This window comes from Leuresthes tenuis, unplaced genomic scaffold (genome assembly GCF_036924035.1).
Source record: "Leuresthes tenuis unplaced genomic scaffold, fLeuTen1.0.hap1 SCAF_10, whole genome shotgun sequence".
NCBI lineage: Eukaryota > Metazoa > Chordata > Actinopteri > Atheriniformes > Atherinopsidae > Leuresthes > Leuresthes tenuis.
Window position 1 is genome coordinate 5,220,503 of NW_027325364.1, and position 24,072 is coordinate 5,244,574.

A 24,072-nucleotide genomic window follows, 5' to 3' on the forward strand; every position below is an offset into this window, starting at 1 on the left:
TTGGATTAGATAGAAACACAAGAGGAAAACATCATACTAGTTGTAATTTTTTCAATGTATTTTCACCTTAAAAGCTGTGAATCAGGACCTACAAAAGTTAAAAACCAGACTGTCCACATGGCAAGTGTGGCAGAAGAGTAAGATGGACCATTGTTTTAGGGACCATATGTTGTGACGTGTGCACTGTATTTCATTATCTTGGCAATATTCTTGTTAAGCAGCTGCAGATACTAATTTCACTTTATTACTTTTCCAAGTTATCCTGCCAAACACGATAAACAAAGCAGATCATTTTCGTGCCGTAAAGAGACCGCCATTGTGTTTTCTAGCCCATATATACATTGTGTAATGTGCACAGGAGCACAAATTTGAATCTACAGCTGTTCACAGACATGCAGAAACCATGAAAAGGTTGTCAGTGAAGCTAATGTTAGCTCAAGCTGCTAAGCTATACAGCTGTCAACACCTAAAGGGAAACCCCCATCAATTTTACACATCAGATTGTGTTTACAGATTTTGGGATGCACAGCAACACATGGAGAAAAGTGATATGAAACCCCATGTGTCTCCAAAGGAAAAGCATGAAGTCTGATGAATAGGGAAATAGGCACTGGCAGGGGTCAGAAGACAAAAAGCAGACTGACTTAGTAATAACTCTGCTACTTAATCCACATCTCCGCCTTAGGCTGGCAAGCAACATTGTCTGCTAGTAGCATAACATTTCTAGATTTTTTACTTTCAGCACCTTGGCGGTATTGAAAGCTAAGGAGCTACAAAGTTTGATCAGGAAAATTATGAGTGAAATAAAAAAGCAATATCGCTAATTATGTGACCTAACTTTACATTTCACTGTAAAACAGTACAACACATCTTACCTCAGTGGGAACAGAGAGAGAGGGCAAGGGGGGCGTCATGTAGTTGTGCCGCTGCATTGTCACCATGACGACACAGCGAAGCATCTCCAAGAAAGCTGATGTTGGCCTGAACACAATGATGTGAAATTATAGTGTTTTGAATGCTTTATCTAAGCTTTTATTAGGTCAAAACACTCATCAGCATGAACATGAAGACTAAGCCAAATGGTCTTATTGTGGTTAAAGAAAGGCGTGGCAAATATTTCACTCTCAATTCCCTCCTTGGAATACTTTTACTGCATGAACCATGAAAAGATACATATCCTCCAAGTTAGTAAGTGCAGAAAAATTACATTTAGTTAAGGTGAGAAATGTCGGCAGCATTTGCTCTAGATTTATTCCAGAGTGCACCCAAGCGGGCTATCTAGGAAGAAGACTGGTAAAGGAGGGCAGGGCCCATCTTTGAATATAACAGATAATCCTCCAGAGCAGTGTTTCTCAATTCCGGTCCTCGAGTACCACCACCCTGCATGTTGTTTTTGATGTTTCCCTCCTCCACCACACCTGATTCAAATGATCAGCTCTGCAGTGGCCTGATAAGGCCATTCATTTGAATCAGAGAAACACAGCTCCAGAGCATTTACTGTCAGCAGGTATACGTCCTGGTAAGAGCTGCTGCATCATTGTCAGGATTCAGTCACAATCCCAAGTGTCAGGTCGACAACTGTCGAGCATCAACTATTAATGCGTAACAAGTGTTGATGTCAGCAAAAATAAAGAGCATTGATATCAACACAAAAACGTCATCAGGGAGAATAATTCACCATTTTCAACATGTTGTAAGCAAAACAGTGATTTCCTCTGTATGCGTTTTGCATCATGTCACGCCTCCTGCATGCTCTACACAGACACCGCTGAGTATTTCCAGCTGTTAGAACACAGCTCTGAGGACAAATTTCCAGGGAAAAATCTTACCAATAATATCCCTCTGGGAAGTGGGTCTTTGAAAAAAAAAAAAACTTGCAGAGAAAGTCCAGACCCACTTCTCTGCACATTTCTGAGACATTTCCAGTGTCAATGTGTGAAAACGGGTTTAAATATTTCGTTTTCATAATCATTGTTTTTTTGGTGAATAATGGTGTCATATTGGTGAATTCTGGACCCATTTAGAGTTTAGAGTAAGATAGATGATAAAGCAGGGTATGTTTATTGGCTTCCATAGTCGTCAGTAAGAGAGCAACAATAAAAATACTGAACTCAAGCTTTCAAAATGTTAGTTTGCAAACCGGTTGGTGATGTCAAGGTGGCCACGTCCATCGACATCATACAGTGTATGTTTCAGACCTCTGGGCTGACTCTTGGCTTTTCCGGTTGACTGATTTATTTATTTTGTTTGGGTGTAACCTTTAAAACACAGCCAATATTATCTTCTCAGACAGTTTATTCAAAACATTTTAAAGCACAAAGAGGTCAGACTATCTATTATTTGTAAAACTGCGATCTTTTGCGTGCCTAACATTTCAGTTCAATCCCGATTAATCTGTCAACGATTCAGTACATCTAAAGATAAATCATCATCACTGATATTACTATAACTTTGGAGCCCCTTAAGTTACCTCATTCTGTGGTGTTTTATGGCAGTTAAATGCAACATACTGTGCAACTTTACTGTTCCAGTGTCACCGGCAGTTAACAAACTTCGTCAGCTGCAAACTCTCGATTATGTTTTGTCAAAACATCAAAGCAGAATTATTCACGTTTGCATCGTCAAGCAGCTTGGAATTGGGAAATTTCCAGGCCTAAACCTACTGGACAGGACAAGAAATGCAATATTTTTTTCCAATGTACTAACAGTTGCAATAGTTAATCAACTAAGATCGGTTGTCAGATCTTAAGAAAAACACTCAAAAACTATTCTGATCAATTATACAAATCTATTTGTGGAAATGCAATTTAGTATTCATAAGTATGTGTTCATTTGTGTGAAGTTATATGTTGCAGTTTTTGTTTAATTAAAAGAGCCATCTTTATCCACTGAAAGCACAGATCCTTCCTACTGGATAGTCACCCTGCAACTACAGTAGCCCAGAGGGGACAAACCAAAAACTGGCTCCAGAGAAAGTCTGAGTTGTTTGTTTTTTTTTGTTTTTTTTATATCAGCCACTGTATTTATTCCACATGCATACAGGCTGGGAGGAAGGTGGTTCCTTCTTTTTATTTCTCATTCATAAATGTAAAATTAATTATTTCAAACCTGAAAACAACTGGCAGAACAAACAGCAGTAAGATTTTCTAGATCTACCTTGTGATGCTTTTGGGGAAACCTGACACATACTTACAGATGTCTTGCTTCTTTCTGCCTGACCTCTATCTCCCTCAACATTTTCTCACTGTCTTGTCAAATGGTTTCTTGATGTTTGTGTAAAAACTAATCCACAAAAAAGTGTACCTTTGGTCGATGATGAAGCCCAGGGAGGTGAGAGTGAGCAGAATGTAGCTGATCATCCCCAGAATGGTTAACTGAGACAGCATCTAGAATAGAGGCACATTTTGATACTTTTTCATACTGAGAAATGTGGTCAGGAAAAAATACATTGAAATCCAAAGCTTAAAGCTGCAGTGCATAACTTATGTCGCCTCCTAGAGGATTGCTGCGTTATTACAAGATGCGGCCAGCACCTCAATATGACGTATGGCCCAGTGTAACCCGCCCCGCCTCGCTTGCCTGCTCGTAATGAACAGAGCCACTTACTTATCCAGCAGTATCAGGGCAACATCTGTGTCGGACCTCAGTCCAATCTCCTCCTTCAGGGCTTTCCATCGAGGAAAATTTGCATTGATGCAAATTCTGCTTAGTCTTCTCCTTTTGTCACTCTCTCTCTTTGCCAGCAGACCTTCTGCCGAACTTTTTAGTGCGATCCATTTCTGAACCTCTTGGTCGCTTCTTCGGGTTCTCCGCCATGTTGCTTCTAGCAGCGCTCTCCTCCCCCCTCCCTTCTCGTTGTCAGGTAAAACCGGGTAGAATGCATCAGTTCCTGTGTGCCAGCGCGGGAATGTCGCCCCACGACACCAAATACAACAAGAACAAATACTGAAAAAAACAGCGAGGTGTTAGGGGAGCCGAACGGCTTAATCAGCGTTGTTTCATCTCCTCGTGTAGTGGCTTGGGTAAAACGGATATTTATAGACACGTAGAAGTTACGCACTGCAGCTTTAAATCAGTATCACGGCTGGTCAGGTTACGATCACAGGAGACCTTACAGGGAGAGCAGTCATAAACCACATGGCTGTTCAACTGTTTACTTGGCAATGCCAACCAAAACATGTCTAACCTTCAGAATAAGTGCACTGGCACACACAAAACAGATGGACTCTACCTCTTCCTTTACACTGACATGCCCAGTTTACACAGACGTTCTAATCATCCCAGATGGGTCTCGACAGAAGACTTGACCACAGATATGAAGACTGCAGTCTGAATCCCGTAAAAGGAGCCAAAACAACCAACATCGAAGCAGGAATCCCATGCAGATTCTCTCTGACCTTTTCCAAGCTATTCAGGACACACACACAAACAGACCTGCACAAACGCACAAAGAACAAAACTAATTTGTGTTCTCTAACATAAGGCCTTGGCTGAGGGCAGCAGCTGGAAGCCAAGTGTCTCCTGAGGATGCTGTGGGCTGTCAGCTTGGGTTTATATTTCTCCGACACTCAATACAGGGCCTAACAGCCAAATCTCACTGCTCCCATACTCAGGAGGAGATACTGTATATAGTCAACATAAAATCAACCCATCAACAGGCTGCAATAAAGTAGTATTTCTTTATGTTTTTCCAAGAGTGACAACCCATAAGAACGACATTATTGTAGTTCTCAAATGGGAACACATGAGATGATACGATTAAGGCTTTCATGAATCAGTTGGAGGGATTTTTGAGCTTATATCTGGCTGAATGAACAGACCTAACTCCAAACTGTCAGAGTTTATTGAAGGAGAATAATCACTGCTCTGGAGTTCAAGGGCTATGGATACTATTATTTTTGGTAGGAGGTGTAATGACTTGGGAATTATTTTGGTATCAAAGGTTATGTGAACTTATCTGTGTTTAATAACCCAGGGGCTCAGCACACTAGACATATTTGGTAACGTTTTCTTCTTCTTTAGCTGTCAGCCGAAATCCTTCACAGATCTCTCAGAGTCATTGGGAGAGTTCACATTTCATTTGCAGCACTTTTGTGCTTCTGTCATCTTGTTCATTTTTAATGTGCTGTCTTATCCTGCAGTATCAGCAGTGGTGGCCAGAAATTAAAGTCAACATCTGGTGGCAGCGCTGTGCCGCAAGCAGAAGACTGATAGTGTTGTTCTGTTGTCCCCTGAGACGAAGCACATTAACTCATTATTCAAGCCATTTTTTCAGCTGTTATCATGATAGGGTTTAAGAAGGCTTGTTCAACAGTTGGAGAAAGTACATCAGCACGTCAGTTATGAAATGTTTTTTCAGTTGGTTACACAGAAATATGCTCTCTGTTCCCAGTTAATCAGGTACAAGTAGCTAAAAATTGTCTCAGCTCATGGGGCTTCAGCTTTATACTGTGTCAGGAAATTTTCCTACAAACCTCTGGCTACAAAATATGGAATCACCACTCATGGAGGATGTTTATTCAGCTGTTTCTTTTTGGAAGAGAAATTAACACAAAAATATCTAATTTTACACGCTAAAATATATATATATGGATATGTGAATATGACAGTCAGTACATCTACAGTAAATGCAAATGTAGACACTGAAATTTTGTTCACATTCCATCAATCGAAAAATGGTTTATGATGATGATTGGTGTGATTAGTGCCAATTTTTTTCAGATTAATAAATTACCAGGAAAAAGTTATGGAATCATCTTGTAATTGCACAAGTCTGAATATGCAAATTAGTCTGCAGTTCAACGAGAGTGGCTGCACAGCTTAAGGAGCTGCTGCAGCCGGCTGAATGACACGAAACAAACAAGAGCTGTCAGTGGAAGCAATGGAAACGACTATAAACCTCCTCCAATAAGGTAATTCAACACAGAGTGTGACAAAAGGTGTTGGTTTTTCCAAGTCAGCTGTGTCTAAAATTTGGAGCAAGAAAACACAAAAAGAGAAGGCTGTAAAAGGCAAACATTGACATGGGAAGACGTCAAAGTGCCAGAAAATCTAAAATGTTCAACAAAAGAAATTAAAAACAAGAGGACAGAAACAGGAGTCAATAATTGTGATCAAACGGTAAGAAACCAGCTGAGGGAAATGGGATTTACATCCAGAAAATCCAAACATAAACTCTCACTAGGCAGAAAACAACAAGGTTACAGTGGGCTAAAGAGAGGCAGTCATGGACTGTGGATGGTTGGATAAAAATTATATTCAGAGACGGATCACCAATCTGTGGTGGACACGGAGATGATGCTGGAACTTTAGTTTGGTGCAGGTCAAATGAAACGTAGAAAGATGTCTGACTGAAGAAAACAAGCACATTTCTACAGTCACTGATGATCTGGTGTGGATGTCAGTTAAAGGACCAAGAAATTACCGCCACATTTTGGGTACTTTTCTCATTCCAACAATCAAAAAGAGGTTCGGTGATGCTGAGGTCATTTTTCAGGATCAAGAACTTCGTTCTCAGAGAATCTAAGCTGTCAAAAAAACTGTGACGTTCGCATTTATTGTTAAAATTCAAATTTTTCTGCAACTTAATATTGTACAAAAGCAGTTAATTAAAACAATTAGTTTTATGTTGTTTAGGCATATTTTTAAAAGCCTGAAAACCACATAATAACATCCACCTGGAGTAGTAATTCCATACTATTTACCAGGGGTTACCATAGACTTGTCAGTAGAGCACAACCACAAACTACAGTCAAACATTTGGACACGGCGCCATCAAATTGTATTGATTCCTTAAAGACAGTTTATGCCAAATGTTTGGGCTTTATGATATGTAGTGCATTTAGTACATTCAAACTTACGCTACAGCCAGTACAAATGTCCAGATGTTGCAAACATACACATAATAATAGAGACTTTCTCAGAGACAAAAAGTCATGCTCAATTTCCCTCTTTCCCTCTAATAGGATCTGATTAGCATATCTATAATAAAACAGCCATGCTGACCTAATGATAATGTAACTAAAGAGTGGCTTCACTTGTTTGAAATAGCTGTGTTTTCATGGCCTCGAATTAACGCAAAGCCCATAAATTGTCCTGCAGTGTATCATCGATTGTCAACCTAAATAAGCGGCTTGCGGACATGTGGGTATAAATACAAAACAGTGACATGATTTATTGTTGGTCCAGAGTGCTCACTTTGTTATTTTCCCTCCAAGTCCTGATTGCTGCATCCTGAAGGCTATTTGGGTTGGGAAATGGTTGACTCGACAATTAAGGCGTTTGTGTTCACTGCTGGACCACCAGCTGGCGTTTCATTCGCCAAAAGGGAGGGGAACCCTCAACTCTGCAGAGGAGGTGTGTGCATGTGTGTGTGTGTGTGTGTGGGACCACAACTGAAAATCCCGTATGGAGGTAGCGATCAGAAAAGAAAAAGACAGGACATTTTATTTGGGAGTTTAAAGAGGATGGGCGTGACAGCCCTTTTTGGCTAACCAAAACTATTCCTATTGGGAAAAAAGCCTTCCAAAGATAACTGCTGAGGAGACCTGTTTCTTTTTTTTTTTTTCTTAAGAAGGAGGAAGGGGGTCTCTTGGCTTGTCGAGTGGAAAATAATAGACAAAGGTTGTTTTAAAGGGGAATGCCGATCCGTCATTCTGTCATGATGTTAGACCGAGCTAGTCTTTTACTGCTGGATAAGTACAGGACTCTACTCCACCATGAAGCAGCCACAACAAACTACATAATTGGGTGAAATAATGTTGGCAAACAAACACGCAGAACTCAGGCAATCTCAAGTTAAGAGGTCTGGACCACCTTGCCATACCTTACGTGAGATAAATAGTAGCTTAAACATATCAGTAGTCAGACTAAAAGCACACCAGTTCTATATAACTGATAACTCTGAATGAAAAGGGAGAGCACTGTTTCACCACTTATTTTGGCACCTCAGAAATGTGAGAAATACATACCATTTTGTTTTCAAACAGCTCATGGTAAGTCCACAGCACCAGCAGGAAATGTATCACCACATAAACTTGTAAAGGCAGTGACCAGCTGGGATCGTGAGGCACTTCCTTTCCAGTAACCTGCACATGGAAAGTAAACATGTTTAATTCCCCAAACCCCATATTTTTTGTTAGCAGAGTAATTTTTTGGACAGATACTCACATTGGCCAGCATGCCTGTGCTCCTACAACATCAGTTGACTCAAATTTAACTATGTGTAAATGGTTACATGTTCAAACTTTTTACAATAATAATTTGGTCCAGAGACAAACTTGTATCCCAGATCTTTATTAACGACATCTGTAAACAGGTTGCACATTTCTCGGTATTTCTGCCTTAAACAACTATCACAAACATAAGTTAGTGAGGTAAAGTATCACCCTCAACAACATCAGTTATAAAGTTCCAATAGCTTTGTAGCATAGTGCATTACCTGGTTAAAGGTATCCGTAAGAAGGTGGATAAAGTGGTCGTAATGGGATGGACATAGTCAGCAAAAATACCCAGGCAAGACTGTCGAGTTTAACTAAAGCTCAGTTGGCTCAAGCAGCTAGAGATCTATGCAAGTTGGATCCAGATTTAATGCTAACGTCTATATATCGCTACAGAAATCAAACTCATTTGGCACACTTGCACTTTTCCACTGTCCACTGTCAGTGAGCTCATGCTCATTGTGTCTTCTTAGTTAACAGAACTGGCACCTGGTGTAATCCTCTGTGACTCATTAGCTTCACTGTTGGAAGTCTGTGCTCAGATTCTCTTTGCAGACTTTGGATGCAACTTGAACCAGCCTCTCTATTCTTTTAGGACCTCTGCCATCAGAAAAGGCATTTTTGTCCAGAGAACGTCCGCTCACTGTCACTCTTTGTCAGAAATTTTCAGTAAACTCTTGAGATGGTTGTGCATGAACATTTCTGTAGATAAGCGCTTTCCAAAATACTCCAACTGGCTCATCTGATATGGCACTTTAATGTCTGACCCTTACCCCTTCTCCCTTGGCTCTAGCAGAGGTAAGGTGCCCCTATTCTTTTAAGGATCGAGGAGTAGTGCTCATCTAGCACTTAAACCAGGATGTTTGGGGCCATTCGGATGGCCAAATAACCACAACTCCTTGATCTCCTAAAGAAAAGGGGCACCCACCTTAGAATGGAAACGAGAGGGCTAGGGTCAACTGGAAGAATTGAGATCAGGCCAGTTTCACTTAAATCACCTTTTTTTCACACTGTGGTGCTTGATTTGAACTTCTGCCAAGCTTAGATTAATTGAGTTTCCAACAAGTGATTGACTCATTTGGGATTTGTTTGACTGAAGATTGAATAAGTTGAAAGCACTTTTTTATTTAGAAGACAACAATAGGAACTTCTGTTTATGAAGCAGCTAAAAAAGCATTCATTGTGTTGCCTTATATGACAAATATGACAAAATACAAGGGTCAGCATGTACAAAAAGTGCATGCTTTATTTCTTGGTAATCACTTGTGTCATTTAATGCATGGTGAGGAGTGCTCTGCCAGTAACAATAAGACCTATCACAGAGAGGGGAAACTGCAGAATGCATACACATTCGCTCACTATTACAGAGAAAATACTCAAACTACAGAAAAAAGGTTTATGACTGCCTGAAAATGTTCAGATTTACAAATCTAACAAAGACTTAAAAACAATAACTTCATTTATAGCAGCAGTGGAGTAATATGATCACACCAACACAAAAAAAGAGGATTAAATCTGTTGCCAAATGTTCAATTTTGTCTTATGACATTCAGTCTCCTACAGGCTGGATTCAAAAACTCTTGAGAATTAGCTTGTGGTGTTTCATCTACTAAGTTATCCAGGATTTATTGGGTGTAGCAGCCCCCCGCCCCCCTCCAAAATTCTTCTATAAGAATCCCCCTGACTCATTTGTGTCAATACGTGATGAGGCCTGAAGGCGTTATGGTCACATTTCAAGTTATCTTTGGAATATAATGCAAAAAATTTGACTCTCATTTAGGAGGTTTCCCAGGATCCTGAAGAACCAAATCACCACACGTGGGTTCCCCCAACATCTCATCTTTAATCCTGTAGGTATTAGAGTCTGATGCTGTGCTTATTGTCAAAGAGCTGAAATGCAGTCAACCCCCCCCCCCCCCCCCCCCCCCCCCCCACACACACACACACACACACACACACACACTTTCCTCTCTTTGCCCATAACGGAAGATATCAACATGCAGCCACCTACATAAAACCAAGATGTTTTAATTGAATTCCAGTTCCTTCCATGTGTAGGATCACCCTACAGACTTTAAAGGGCCAATTTAAGCAAAGGAGATTGTTTTTTCCTTTTTAGTTAGAGGACTAAATGTGTGACACCAGCAGAATTATTTCAAAGCAAACCACCAAGGCATTCAGCTCAAGCCTTTATTTCTGTCACACACACATTCACTATATCACATTTAACTGCATGTGTTTTTTTCCTGCAAACTGTGTTTAAACACAGTGAAGCAGAGCTTGTTGTGATGCCTCTACAAAGACTTTGCAGCTTTTAATTCATGTGGCAGTTTCTAGTAAAACGTAAAATGTATGAGTCCTTCCAGAGGGAATGCTCTGACTCATTTAGGCCTGCGTTTTTCAGTACGTCAAAAGGCTTAAGGCTCTTTTTGGTTCAGAAATTATGCAAACCTTAGGAGTGTTGAGGTGGTCACCCATCCGTGGTTTACCAGGTTTCCAGCCTGGGCCTTTGAAGAAAGCTGATAATTTGTTGCTGATTTTTTTGTATGCGTTAGACTTCCACCACAGATATCTATAGTAGTAAAACTAAAAGAGAAAGGAACACAAGTCAGACATCACTATAGACTCAAACAATACATTTAACTGACGAATGTTAACTAAGCAATAGCTGCAACAATTAATCCTAAGTAGCAGTGTTTCCGCCTCCATTGGGCAAGACATTGCTCATGCTGTGCCCTGCCAATGGTGAAGGCAGCAAAAATAATTATAACATCCACCTGGCATTTCATTTTATTGCCCTCTTTCACCTCAGCTGGGCAGTTTGTTTGGAGTAGAGTAATAATGTTATGGTTACAAAACGGCCTTTCAGCCAGCAAAGGAAACATGAGCTCACACTTCATCTACGAAAAGTGCTCATACACAGATGAAGGTGAGCTGCTCAGCCTACTTATGGTAGCAACAACAGTGATGAAGCACTAACCTGAACATAGAGGATTTGAAATGTGTTGATAGGAACCACCAAGCCATATATCACTTTCTCTGTCTCCAGAGCAAAGGTACCTGAGAATGACAAAAAACTGCCCCATACATGACACTGATATCACTATATACATGTACTATTCTAAACGAAGGAAGTACAAGCTCTTTCAAGTTTCATGTACCAAGACCAAAAAAATTTTCTTTTATCAAATTAAATAATTGACTTAATTCATTACAGATGAACAATAATACAACATATTATGTCATTATTCATTAAACAAAACTTAGCCAAAACGAATAAGAAGTATGTGAAAAATTAAGTACACTTAGCCAGTAGCTTATAGAACCACCTTTAGCAGCGATAACTTGAAGTAGTCATTTTCTGTATGACGTTATCAGTCTCTCACATGGTTGTGGAGGAATCTTGGCCCACTCTTCTTTCCAGCGTTGCTTCAGCTCATTGAGGTTTGCAGCATTGGTTTCTGCACAGCTCTCCTAAGGTCCCACCACAGCATTTCAGTCAGGCTGAGGTCTGGACTTTGACTGGACCATTGCAACACCTTGATTCTTTTCTTTTTCACACATTCTGTTGTAGATTTGCTGCTGTGTTTGGGATCATTGTCCTGTTGATGAGCCAGTTTCAGCCCAGCTTTAGCTGTGGGACAGATGGCCTCACATTTGACTCTAGAATACTTTGGTATCCAGAGGAGTTCATGGTGGACTCACTGACTGCAAGGTGTCCAGGTCCTGTGGCTGCACAACAAGCCCTTCACCACCGTGGTTGACAGCTGGTATGAGGGTCTGGTTTTCTCTTATTCCCTTTTCTAATTCTACCACTATAAATTGTTTTCAAGTTCAACTGTGGGCCCTTCCCAGATTGATGGGCAGCACCAGTTGCTTTTCTAAAATCATTGCTGATGTCTTTCCTCCTTGGCATTGTGCTAAAACTAACCTGAATGTTCGAGACCAGCAAACTGTCAAAACTTCTGCTTTTATAGAGATGCTCACACTTTCTGGTTTTCAATTAATCAAGTGTCTAATTAGCAGCAGCAGCTTACTTGTACTTACCCTCTTTATTCCTTAGAGTGCACTTAGTTTTTGACACACTGTTTCTACATTTTGGCTTAAGTTTTGTTAAATAAATAATGACACAATGTAATATGTAATGTGTTGCTGCTCATCTGAGGCTGTATTTACTTTATTTAAGACCTATTGAGGACCAGTTGATTGTTTCTAATATATTTTTATGTCAAACTATAAATGAAAGAGGATGTTTCATCTTCACATTAGTTTAAAACTGTGAGGAGATCCAAGAAAACCAAAAGATGTTCAGGTGCTCTGCTGGTTGAAGATATTTTTAGAGCCACAGGATCTTTTTTGACAAATTCTTAGTGATTCAAATTCAAAGGTTAAAATGTAAAACCTGGGAAAACTGGGATCACCGCTTTAGTGTTCACTTAGGTTTTTTTGTGAAAACTTGCTAAAGGCTACAAAGACTCCAAGCAAACCTACAGTTCACTGAGTCACAGTTTCCTCTCGCTGTGCTTTCATCACTTTAATAATGGGTGATACCATCACCATTTTAGTTTCCGTTCATGAAGAAGTGACAGACCAAGCGAGCTGTTGATATCCAATTCTGCTAATATCTGAACATGTATACATGTATTTATACTAAAAACTTTGATTTTTTTATGTTAAATTAACTCACTGTATCAATAATAATTACACCAGTTAAAATGGAAGGGTAGAGAATGGATTTGTATTTTGTGTAAAACAGGTGAGAAAAACAGTGCAGTTTCTATTCATCACTGATTGTTACTTATTGATTACCACTGTGTTACCGTCAAAGCCACGGGAAGAACATCATCACTGGCTCAAACTGCTTTTAAAAGACTATCAGGACTCAACGGAAACCCAACTCCCTTCATCTTACCGAATAATCTGTCCCAAATGATCAGAATTCCACCGTAGTTCTTGTCAAGGCAGTATATATTCCTCCCTGTTGAAGTTACACTTTGTGAGGTTAATGCTGACATTATGGACATCTCTAATCACAAATCAGCCATGCTGTAGTTAACTTGATCAGACATGACATAAAAATAAACTTTCAGTCTGACTTAAACAAAGAGATGGACTGTTGCTCTGTCATAAACCTGTAAATGGAAACTTTTCTCACCATGATGAACTCTGTGATGTTTGGGAGTGTTTAAGATCCACTCCAGAGGTCCAAGGTCTGTGATCAACTAAAGGAAAATAATTCACATGATCCATAACTTTGTCATTTTGTTCCATTTTTTTCTTAGAAATATTGAAAGAGTCATTCAGTGTGCCCTTCTACATTGTTGTACATGTTTCTTGCACTTGATTGCAACACGCAGTAAATTACCTGCATGTTACAACTCTGATTACTGCTTTATAATGCAAACTTCACCTAACTGCTAAATGAGCTGCTTTTACCCCATAGCTATTATTCTCCAGAAAAAAGCCATATTTTTTGTCACTGTCCCAACCAGTACAACCACCTGTTTGTGTTTATTCACTTTATGTGGGTCTATTCCACCAATAGTATCAATGTCGCGCTGCAAGAGTTGAATTTGTGTGAACTCCAAAGCGTCTGAACAAACCTGCATCCTCTTGTGAGCAATGTCACGGGTAAATTTCAGGCCGATCTGACTGTTAGGAATGCAAACGGGTTTGTATGAGGCTAATCTGGGCTGATGGACGCAGTGAAGAAATATCCTTAAACAAAACATAAAATTGTTCAACAATGGCAACACACTTGTGGCAGCCTGTTGCAGCGACTCCCAGTCAGAAGCATTTGTCACACTGGAGACCTGAAATGTTCAAGAGAAGTTAGAAAACTGTGCTATTTGTGAACAGAAATGTCTGCAGCTCTTTCTCCAAACGTCTGGCAGAAATTTTCCACCCAGCCTCTTAGTGAAATCTCCAGAAGATCAGCGGGTGAAACAATGCATGAACGTGTCAGCAAATCTTTCAGATGGTGTACTGCGTGTGTGCGAGTGAGTGTGCATGCTGGTACGAGTTATTAAGAACATTCAGATGCATGTAGTACTGATATCAACACAAAGAGCCTCATCTGCTGTTCTCAGCACGTTTCTGCATCACTTGATACCTCTTGGTGGTAAACAGATCACACTGCATGAGCTCCAAAAATTCTCTGGTGTTCATGTGCAAAAATGACTATCTTGTGTCTGTTTTGTTTCTTCTTGAGAAATTCTATTGAGCTTTTTTTCCATGACAACACTGTTTTTTTAATTTTCCCTGCTGGTTTTCATGCTGGCTGCAACAACTTATTCCAGACTTAAAAAATCTCTCTGCCAAACTTTCACACTCTATGAGCAGAAGAAGAGTGCAGAGAGGCAAGCGTAAATGACAGGGCGTTGAGTGCTTGTTAATGAAAAATGGTGCGGTGCTGGACATGTTACTGCGAAGGAGCATCTCCGTAGAACTATTAGCTGGAAGTTTCCATTCATGAGTTCTATAGAGAGAGTTTACCTGTAATACCTACAAACTGCATGTGACATCATCAGCTCAGTTATTCCCAAGATACAAAAGCAACCCCTCAGTACATTCACTGCAATCTCTGGAGATTTCAACCGTTTCTTGGACACAAAGACTTCTGTAAATAATCATTGGAAATACTTGTTATGGGATTGAAATTTGATAGTTCTATTGTACCTTTAGTTAGCTGACAAATATGCGCTGTAATTTACCCTCGTTAACAAGCTCAAATGAATGAACTTCCTCAATCAACAACATTATTGTTATAGACACATACATCCAGAATTAATCTAGTTTAAATAACCATGCAGCTGAAAGTCTCATGAGTGTGGTGAGTTCAAGTTAATGATTTTTTTGCGGACGATATTAAACAGATGCTTCAGTCAGTCACTGCAGTTCACAGTTTAAAGTCACACAGAGCATATTTTCACACAGTTCATGTTTCTCTTTTGGTCGGAACTCAGATATTTTGATGTCAGATCTCTCAGACTGCAGCAATGTGCACGGCTGGACAGAATTTCTCAGCGATTCATTATTTCCATGTAATGACTGTGTCTGGCAGCCAAGCATGAGAGTTTTATCTTGAATGAAAGGGGTCTCCACCACTTCACTCTAGCTCTGAAGCTGCAGCCAATAACATGCCAGTAAATTACATGACATCAAAAAAAGCCTATAAAGGAGACATAAATTACATCCCTTCAGAAATTTGTGACTATTACGACTGTTTTCACTAATAGTGCACTAAAAGATGGAAGGCGCTCCAAATCCATTCACTCCCTCTAACGATGGTGGGGGATTGTAAAAGTGATATTCCCAGTGACTTTAAAGGCAGACAGAGTGGTTATGCTTCTGTTTGGAATCTTTCATAAAATCTCATTATTTTTTATTGAATACAGGTTCCACTGCAACAGTCACAAAGCCTGACTTAACAGACGGATTAGCTTTGGCATAGGGAGGTGGATCTTTACAGGCTCTCTATTATTACATATTAAATCTGCTAAAGTTGATAGATGATTAACTTCATACATAGCTGGTGCTGCGTGGTTACTGTTTATTTCTAATCTATTATTTAAAACATTAATTCTCTAATTATAGGCTTTGTTATTCACCTCATACCTGTAAAATACCAGAATCTAGAAACACAGAGTGAAAAGGTGGAATGAGTGTGGTGTCTTTTTTCAATGCTTGATCTGAGGGGAGGGTCACTGGCTAAGACTCTGAAGACCCTGATCTGTAGCATGTGGCGTAACATTTACCTCAGTGTGAATCCAGAATTGGTAGAGCAGATTTAACTGTAAGTGAACAGCAAAGATGGATGGAGGTAAAGCTAGTGCCAGAGGAAGGTAGAAAATCTGAAGAAAAGAAAAGACAACAAATCAGAAGTCAAAGAAATCTCAGACAACAACTTTAAAGCCCAAATTTTCAGGCTCCTCGCACCAATGATGAGCATCCATTCATCCATCCATTTTCCATACCTGCTTAATTCTATTTAGGGTTGCAGGGGGGCTGAAGCCTATCCCAGCTGTCATTGGGTGAGAGGCGGGGTACACCCTGGACAGGTCGCCAGTCCATCACAGGGCCACACAGAGACAAACGAGATACACAACCATGCAGGCTCACACTCACTCCTACGGACAATTTAGAGTCACCAATTAACCTGACATGCATGTTTTTAGACGGCAGGAGGAAGTACCTGGAGAGAAGTCAAACACTCACAAGGAGAACATGCAAACTCCCAATGATGTTTCCATTTATGATAATTTAGCCATTAATGTGATGAAGGAAAGGTTTTACAACGAAATGAGCAGTTCCCTTGGAGCACAAAATACTTTTTCGCTTCAGAGAACAAGCCTTAAGATATTTCACTTTGATATTCCAAATCATTAACAATAGAAAAATGAGAATTTAAAGCAAGTATAATGACCTACATTCCCAGGCCTAAACCTGCCCTGGAGTGCCAGGGGACTCAGGTACAGCAGATCATGACATTGGTTTCCAGCTACACACCACACCGTTTTGCTAAATGGATACTTGACATTTGTTTGGCTTTTGATGCCGTATTTGTGGCTTCTTCAACGTAACAAGAAATTCACGAATATGTGTCCACACTTTTAGGGCTGAAACAGAGGTTTGTTTTTATGATACTGATGTCACATTTCACAGCTGTAGGGGGAGCCAAAGAGCAAAAACCTGCCATATTCTTTAGTGTATGCATGTCAAACTCCGGTCCTCGAAGGGCCACTGTCCTGCGGGTTTTAGATGTTTCCCTGCTTCAACAAGCCTGATTCAGATTAAATGGATCTATTCAAAAGATTGTTAAATTCTGCACAAACCTGCTAATGAGGCATCGATATGAATCAGGTGTGTTGAAGCAGGGACACATCTAAAACATGCAGGACAGCAGCCCTTGAGGACCAGAGTTTAAGATCCCTGCTTAAAGTGTGCATGTCCATCTTGAGTGTGGGCTTATTTTATAATATCTTGTCATAACAATGGCGAGTTAGGCGGTTGTTTCTCGAAATACTTCATAATTTTCTTAAAATATTTCTTGGGAATACATTTTAGTTAGTTAGAGGACGAGTCCAAAGTTTAGATTCACTTAAATAGGCAGAGATAATTAAAACCTAGGATGTGATTACTGCACCACATATGAGCAAAATCAGAAAAGAGTGTATTTAATGGCAGGGTTTTTTTTATGTAATTCTGTCCAACTTCAATGAATGCCACTCATACCATCACATGGGCTACAAATGTAGACAAAACACTCACACAACATTCTGAAACAGCCCAAGCCTGATAGGAAGCCTTGTAAAGGATACCAGCTGGCATCCTGGCTACACTCAAAACCTCAGGGTTGGTCTTTTTCTTCATGCTTTGTGTCTGGTTGATGCTATCGGTCATATTTTCATTCAAAAACGCGTTGCAACTATAATTGATATCGAATTGGCATTAAAGAAAAGTCTAAGTAAAACATATGGTCACTGAAGCTTTCACAAAACATAACACAAACAGAAGCATTTGTTGAAGACCTTTACTGCCAATAGATTTGTGCTCTATCGAGTATTTACAGCAACAAAATGGTGTATGAGCGACCGACTCAAAATAAACTACAGTGTGTGCGATCACTGTAATCAAGGAACATGACATCCAGTGCAACAGAATGACTCACTTATGTGTTTTTAATAGTTTTTGGACAAAAACAGAGTTCTAAGCACGGAAGAATAATATAAACAAGGCCTTGGCTATGCAGCAAATACATTTGTGTGGACTTCATTCATTAATCATTCTATTTAACTGAGTTGAATTAAGCTGAGTTGTACTTTGGGAGAATAAATATCTCACCCATGATGTAAACTGCTGAGTGAGGGACTGTCTCAGAGCTGTGGTCAGGTTGTAGTACTCTGAACTGTGGTGAACCTGGTGAGCAGCCCAAAGGATGGACACCTCTGGAAAGAATTACAAACACACAGCAACATCCAATATGAAGTCGGTTAGCAGCTAACAGCAGCCATGGAACGTTATGCACAAGATTCATGCACAGAATCCCTTACACCCTTGAGTAACTCGACCCTTTTACCCACAAATAGAATGATTCAAACCTCACTCCTGGCCGGCTGTGATTAAAACCTGAGACTCAAGACTACCTGGTCACTGTGGTGCTGGTGGAGGGCTTTAGGCTACTATAACTACGGGGGTATTCGGCTACGGCTGGGTAGCATCCAGCCTGATGTCCCAGTGCTCCAGTTTACATTCCTCTGCTGTGTTGTGATACTTGCTACATTAAAATCTGTGTTACACTTCATTTTAACATCCAAAGGGAACATGCTTGTTAAGTTTCACTGGATCTCTGAGCCGTTTCCGGACCACCCCGTCCGGTCTGTGCTTTTTGGCAACTTCCATTCACTTTGGCTTCTGCTGCCATACAAGAGAGAATAGTAACTTTCAAATATTGTAGAACCACAATGCCCAATATTCAGTAATGTATTCATGATAATTAAATGAACCCTAAGACATTAAATGAGTTTTAAATTTTATAAGAAAACCCTAATGTTCAGAGTAAATTATGATTAAGGGATAGAATATCATCATCTAATTACATTTGACTTAAATACCATATTAAAGGTGAATGAATGTTGTTTTGTGGTACTATGGTAACTAAAACGTCAGGCTAATAATCAAACATGACAAATGTGAGTCTTTCCATTCACATAGAAATTTATTTTTAGCTCAGTGAGAATGCTTAAGTTTTCAAGTATCAACTTTGTATGAAGACCTTTACAGGTTATTCCCTTAAACATCAAGTTTTAGAACAGTGCCTTACTAGCGGCAGCAGCTCCTGTCCCAAAGAAAGTTGGGATGCAGTGTAAAATGTAAATAAAAACAATGAATGATTTGCAGATCTAACGAAGCAATATTTTTCAAAATAGAAGAGAGAAAACATATGAAATACTATTACTTGAAAAATCTTATTTCATCTTGGATTTAATAGCAATGATGTGTAGCAAAAAAGCTGCGACAGGGCGATGTTTCCCAATGTGTAGCATCCCCTCTTCTTTTAACAACAGTCTGTAAACATCTGGGAACTGATGAGACCAGCTGCCGGACCTTCGGCTGTAATTCTTGGCATATTGCTGAGAAGGACAGTATACACCCTTGATATTAAACGTTTGGCCGTGACTTTGTCTACCATGACATTTCGCCTGTGTTTTTAGCAGCTGTAAGCGTGTCTTCCTGCACTGCTTCCAGCGATGCATATGGTGTCTTCAGCTCAGTTGTGGCCAGGTTATAAACACAACACCCCAGTTTGGTCCAACAGTTTTTGTCACGTGATTTTCATTTCTAAATTATTTGTAATTATAATTTTTCTCATAAACCTAAGCTGCAACAGCACATTTTCTGAGGTGTATTATTCAGTGGCAAATCTAGGATTTTTCTGAGTAAGGGGCCATATTCATATTCAATATTCATAGAAGGGCCAAGTATTTGTCCAACGTCGTTCGAGAGCGTGCAAATCTTCTTCTTCTGTAAACTTTATTCACGCTGGACATTCCTATTTGGCTCATTAGCGCCACTAGTGTTTCGGCCAGGAATTGCATCCACCTATAATCTGATCATCGGACAAAGGAGAGATGAGTGACCGGACAGGGGCACTTCAGGGGACCAATCAGATTTCAGCTGAGGCCAATGCTCCTGTGGCCCCGCCCCTAGAACTGCCCCTGGTATTATTCGATTCAACATACTAATTTTCTTTGCGTCACTGGTTCAACTTAGCACAAACACTGAAAACAGGAAACTCTGCATTGCTCTACAGTTGTAAAAATGTTATTCAACAGAACAAGAGACACATAAGTGGTATGTGGTAAACTTTCCAATCCGACTACACTGCAACTGCCAGTAAATTTGCAGTCTTGACGCTTTCATGTGGCAGAAGTGCTCAAGAATGTCTACACACATCTGCAGCGCTGCACAGTTCTGCACAAAGACGATCACTTCACAGCCACACCTCGAACAACTGTCGCTCCGTTTCATAAACTTGTGAATTTTACTGTGGCGATCGGCAATAAAACGTGATGTCGTGGGTTCGCTGCACCTGAACAAACACGCTGCTGAGAATTGAATGCCACAATCTGTCCGTTCACAGTTCTGAAGAGTTAGGCTGAGGTGGAATTCCTCAAGTGTTTGGGACAACCCAGGTGAAAGCTACTGCTCCTGAACATTAATCCACACCTTCTTTATTTAGCAGGCTTATTGCTGAATTTCAGCAGGTGTGAAGGAGTAAAAGTCACAGAGCGTGTTTTTGGAAGTGTAACTTATAATGTTAAATGGTGTATTTTGGATTGAGTCAAAATGGAAGCAACAGGGTTGGATTTTATTTCAAACTTTATTAGTTCTCTCAAGGCAACTGATGGGATTCTGCCGACAAGGCCTGGGTTTGAGAGGGGGGGAGACTTACTGCATCAACATCAGCCAAGTATAAAAATTATGACATTTCTTCCGCTCTGAACCATGGGGATTCAAAGATGAATTGTCCCGCTATGGGACATATTGAGAGGATAATCCAGCCTTTGTTTAATTCCAGCAGCCTGAGGCTTTTTCATTTTTTCTTCTTGCTGGAGTCATGCTTGGCAGGGTCCAGGACTAAGGGCGGCTAAGATTGATGCTTGTTGTCATTGATAGGAAGTTGGAACTGCTAGGCTTCACTGCAAGCCCATGTCCTCATCTCTGGACTCGGCAGGATGCTGCATAGTTTGGCAGGGCCTATTCAGAAGGGAAGCCCCGTTAATGGTGAGAACCAATGCCACAGAGCCCACATTCCCAGCAAGAGCAGAGCAATGCTGAAGAAGGTACTTCCATCTGGCCTCCGGTGAGCTCTTACTCATGACTTCTCAGGAATGACAAGGGTGAGTGCACGCTAATCACCTAGAGAGATATTTATGACACTTTATACCACACCTAAAGAGAAAATTTGCTTGCATTTGCTTTTTAAATCTTCAAAAATCGCAGAATATTTTTTTCAAGCATGGTGCAAAAACATGGCTGTCATCGAAAGAAAGATCTTCCAAATGGCCCTACTAAGCATGATTGGACCATAAATCAAGGACATCTTATCTACTTACCATAAAACGTAGTGGAAAGATTTAACAAGACAATGAGTGCAATCCACAGTGGGTGCCACAAATGTATATGCAAAGCTTGCCATTACTGTACATGATCTGGGTGCAACTGGTGTTCACTCTTGAGTATCAGAATGATTGCTGCATGTGTATATGGCCTCTCTACCACCACCCTCATTTTATGTCTGTGCTCAATTTACTGTCCTGATGAAACCACATCGAGATATTCATCTTAGAATCATAACTACCAATGATATGCAAATCCTCCTAACCATAGGATCAAATGTGACCTCGGACTGCAATGCTAGAGCAACATGTCAAAGAAAGCTTGACCCACATGTAAACCTCATTGTTTTCTACACAAACCTTCTTGGACGATAAAAGCCCAGCTTGACAAGATTTTGGCTATATTGCATAATGTGAAAAACAGAAAAGTGACATTTCCTTTAAGGACACGTCACCACAAAATGAAACACTGAAGGTCTGAAGTACTGTACTCATTAAAAAGCAGAGAGTTTCCCATCAGTTAAGCTATATATCAGAATAAATCAGTCAGGACATCCAGCATTTTCCCCTGTATACACAACTTTTACTGGCTTTATAAAGTCTAAAACCCATTTGTTGCTGCAGTAGGTTTAAATTTTTGGCAACTGAGCAGCTTCTTTCTGGTAATGGTAAAAGTCTGCAAAATTTTGTTTGTGGCTATATTTATTGATTGAAATGTGACTTATTTAGTTAAACAAATAATTCAATGTGTGAATTTAGCATCATAAGTCAAATAAAATAATAAACCATCATATCTAAGAAGCTGCTGAACCGACTGTTTTGCTTTTCAGTTTTCTATATATCAAAATATTTACTCTGTGGTTAATGATTTATTAATTGTCTAAATGTGGGCACGCCAGCTATGATCTCGCCCTTTCCATATCTGTTATGCATTAACTTTCACGTGTCCTGCTAACATACAAAACCCTGTGGAATAACAAATTAATGTCTCACTATTCTGCAAACAACAACAGAAGAGGTTTGACAGTAGACTGATTTAATGTTTTACTACTCTATGTTGTGCTGCTGAATTATAATATGGCACATAATCAAGGGCTGTAAGTTGTAATCAGTCATGTAACATTGCTTGGTTAGACTTTGACACAGACTGTTTACATCCTGCTCAATGCTGCTAGGAGCAATGCTTACATAACCAGAGTCGTATAAATGCAAGAACCAAAGTCCTGTTGAGCTCCATAAATTCAGCTCTAGTAAAGGCCTGCATTAAGCAGCAATAACTGCCAATCTGTACCTTGAATAATGCTGCTATAAAAAGAAAGTATGACGAGACAAAAGAAAAATAAATAACATAAGAAGAGATCCAAAACGACACCCTTAAACCATTCAAGCCTTATAAAATGCTTTTACAGTTACATCAATCAACTGCCTAAATCATCACCCTGAGTGTCAAGCTCCTGGCACTCACAAGCAACACTCTTCGTGTGCAGCCCCCTGACTGGTGGGCCGCCCTGTCAATCACAGGAGTAATGGGCTGTGAACAGGCCTCTAATGTTTGGATTGGAGGGCTCTTGGATAGGGTGCCAACCCAAACAGCCAACGCAGGACTTGGTGGGATGGTCGACCAACTCTCCTCAGTCGCTGCCATACTTCATGCTGTCCACACAACTCAGTCACACACTCTAAACTAAACACACTAACCCTGGTCAGGCCCACTTACAGCTCTGACAAACAGGGTATAAAAACTATATATAGACAGCGACAGGCTAGGTAAATACCGCTATAGTTGTTGTATTTGTTAACATTACCATTCCGATTCTAATTGATCTCAGTTCCATAAATTCAATGTGCTCTCTGTTGCAAACTGATTTCAGTGGAGTGATTATGACAGACTTCATATCTGATGCTTTGAGAACCCAAAGAGTTTTGCACACTTTGCAGTTAAATGGTTTGTTTGTTTAATGTTTGTTCATCAATAAAAGTTGATCAGCAGGGGTTGCCTGCTGCTGTGGTGGATCTGGAATTTTTCCAAATCAGAGGCCATAAAGGGGCCACATTTTAAAAAACATGGGTATTTTCCCACACCACTGAAAAATTCTGCTTTCAATAAAGCTTTTCACCAATTATGCTGCCTTTCATTTGGCCAGTCCATTATTAATGTCCACAGTTATGGCTTATCAATAATAATATACGATATAACAATAATACATGAAATATAGAAATGTATACTGCAGTAATATAATTTTCCTTCACTAATAAATACAAGTTTCTCACTTATTAATACACTTTTCTACATCTACATCCAGAAACATGTTGACTTTTATTATATTATTCACAGCACAATATAAACACAGCATCACTACAATTATAATAAGTGTTTAAAGTACCAGAACTTGTAGCTTTTCCTCATCTGTAAACAAGAGTACCAGTCAGATTTTCACAGGCCATCACCCCTCAGGCTCACCCTTACAGCTCCACATAGTCTGCGTTACAGATTGTGAATCCCCTTGAGACAAGCTGTGAATTCTTACACTACACATGCTTATATAAAATATCATTTGACTTGTCTATTAAGATCTGTTGTTCTTGCTCCGCATCAGCTCATAACTGTAATACCTCAAACATTTCTTGTTTGGGTTAATTTCCCGGTGAAGAGAATTCACTTTGGTGTAAAACAAAGCTGAAAAGAAACTCCAAATTAGAAAATGGGGATGCCTCACATAAATCTTCAAAGA

General features: G+C 39.9%; 2 protein-coding genes across 4 annotated transcripts in view; one reads left to right on the forward strand and one right to left on the reverse strand.

Moving 5' to 3' along the window:
* Positions 1 to 24,072, forward strand: part of tmem106ba (transmembrane protein 106Ba) — a 470,787-nt gene that overhangs the window by 267,209 nt on the left and 179,506 nt on the right. The gene's annotated exons all lie outside the window — the stretch shown is intronic.
* agmo (alkylglycerol monooxygenase) overlaps positions 1 to 24,072 on the reverse strand; it is a 61,699-nt gene that overhangs the window by 19,468 nt on the left and 18,159 nt on the right. For all 3 annotated transcript variants that reach the window (XM_072393661.1, XM_072393662.1, XM_072393660.1), the window contains 9 exons: positions 18,063 to 18,166; positions 15,977 to 16,072; positions 13,375 to 13,441; positions 13,132 to 13,197; positions 11,200 to 11,279; positions 10,671 to 10,805; positions 7,971 to 8,087; positions 3,304 to 3,386; positions 876 to 981 (listed from right to left, as the gene is read on the reverse strand). In XM_072393661.1, the coding sequence (XP_072249762.1) occupies positions 876 to 981; positions 3,304 to 3,386; positions 7,971 to 8,087; positions 10,671 to 10,805; positions 11,200 to 11,279; positions 13,132 to 13,197; positions 13,375 to 13,441; positions 15,977 to 16,072; positions 18,063 to 18,166 (854 nt within the window). The remainder of the gene's footprint in view (positions 1 to 875; positions 982 to 3,303; positions 3,387 to 7,970; positions 8,088 to 10,670; positions 10,806 to 11,199; positions 11,280 to 13,131; positions 13,198 to 13,374; positions 13,442 to 15,976; positions 16,073 to 18,062; positions 18,167 to 24,072) is intronic.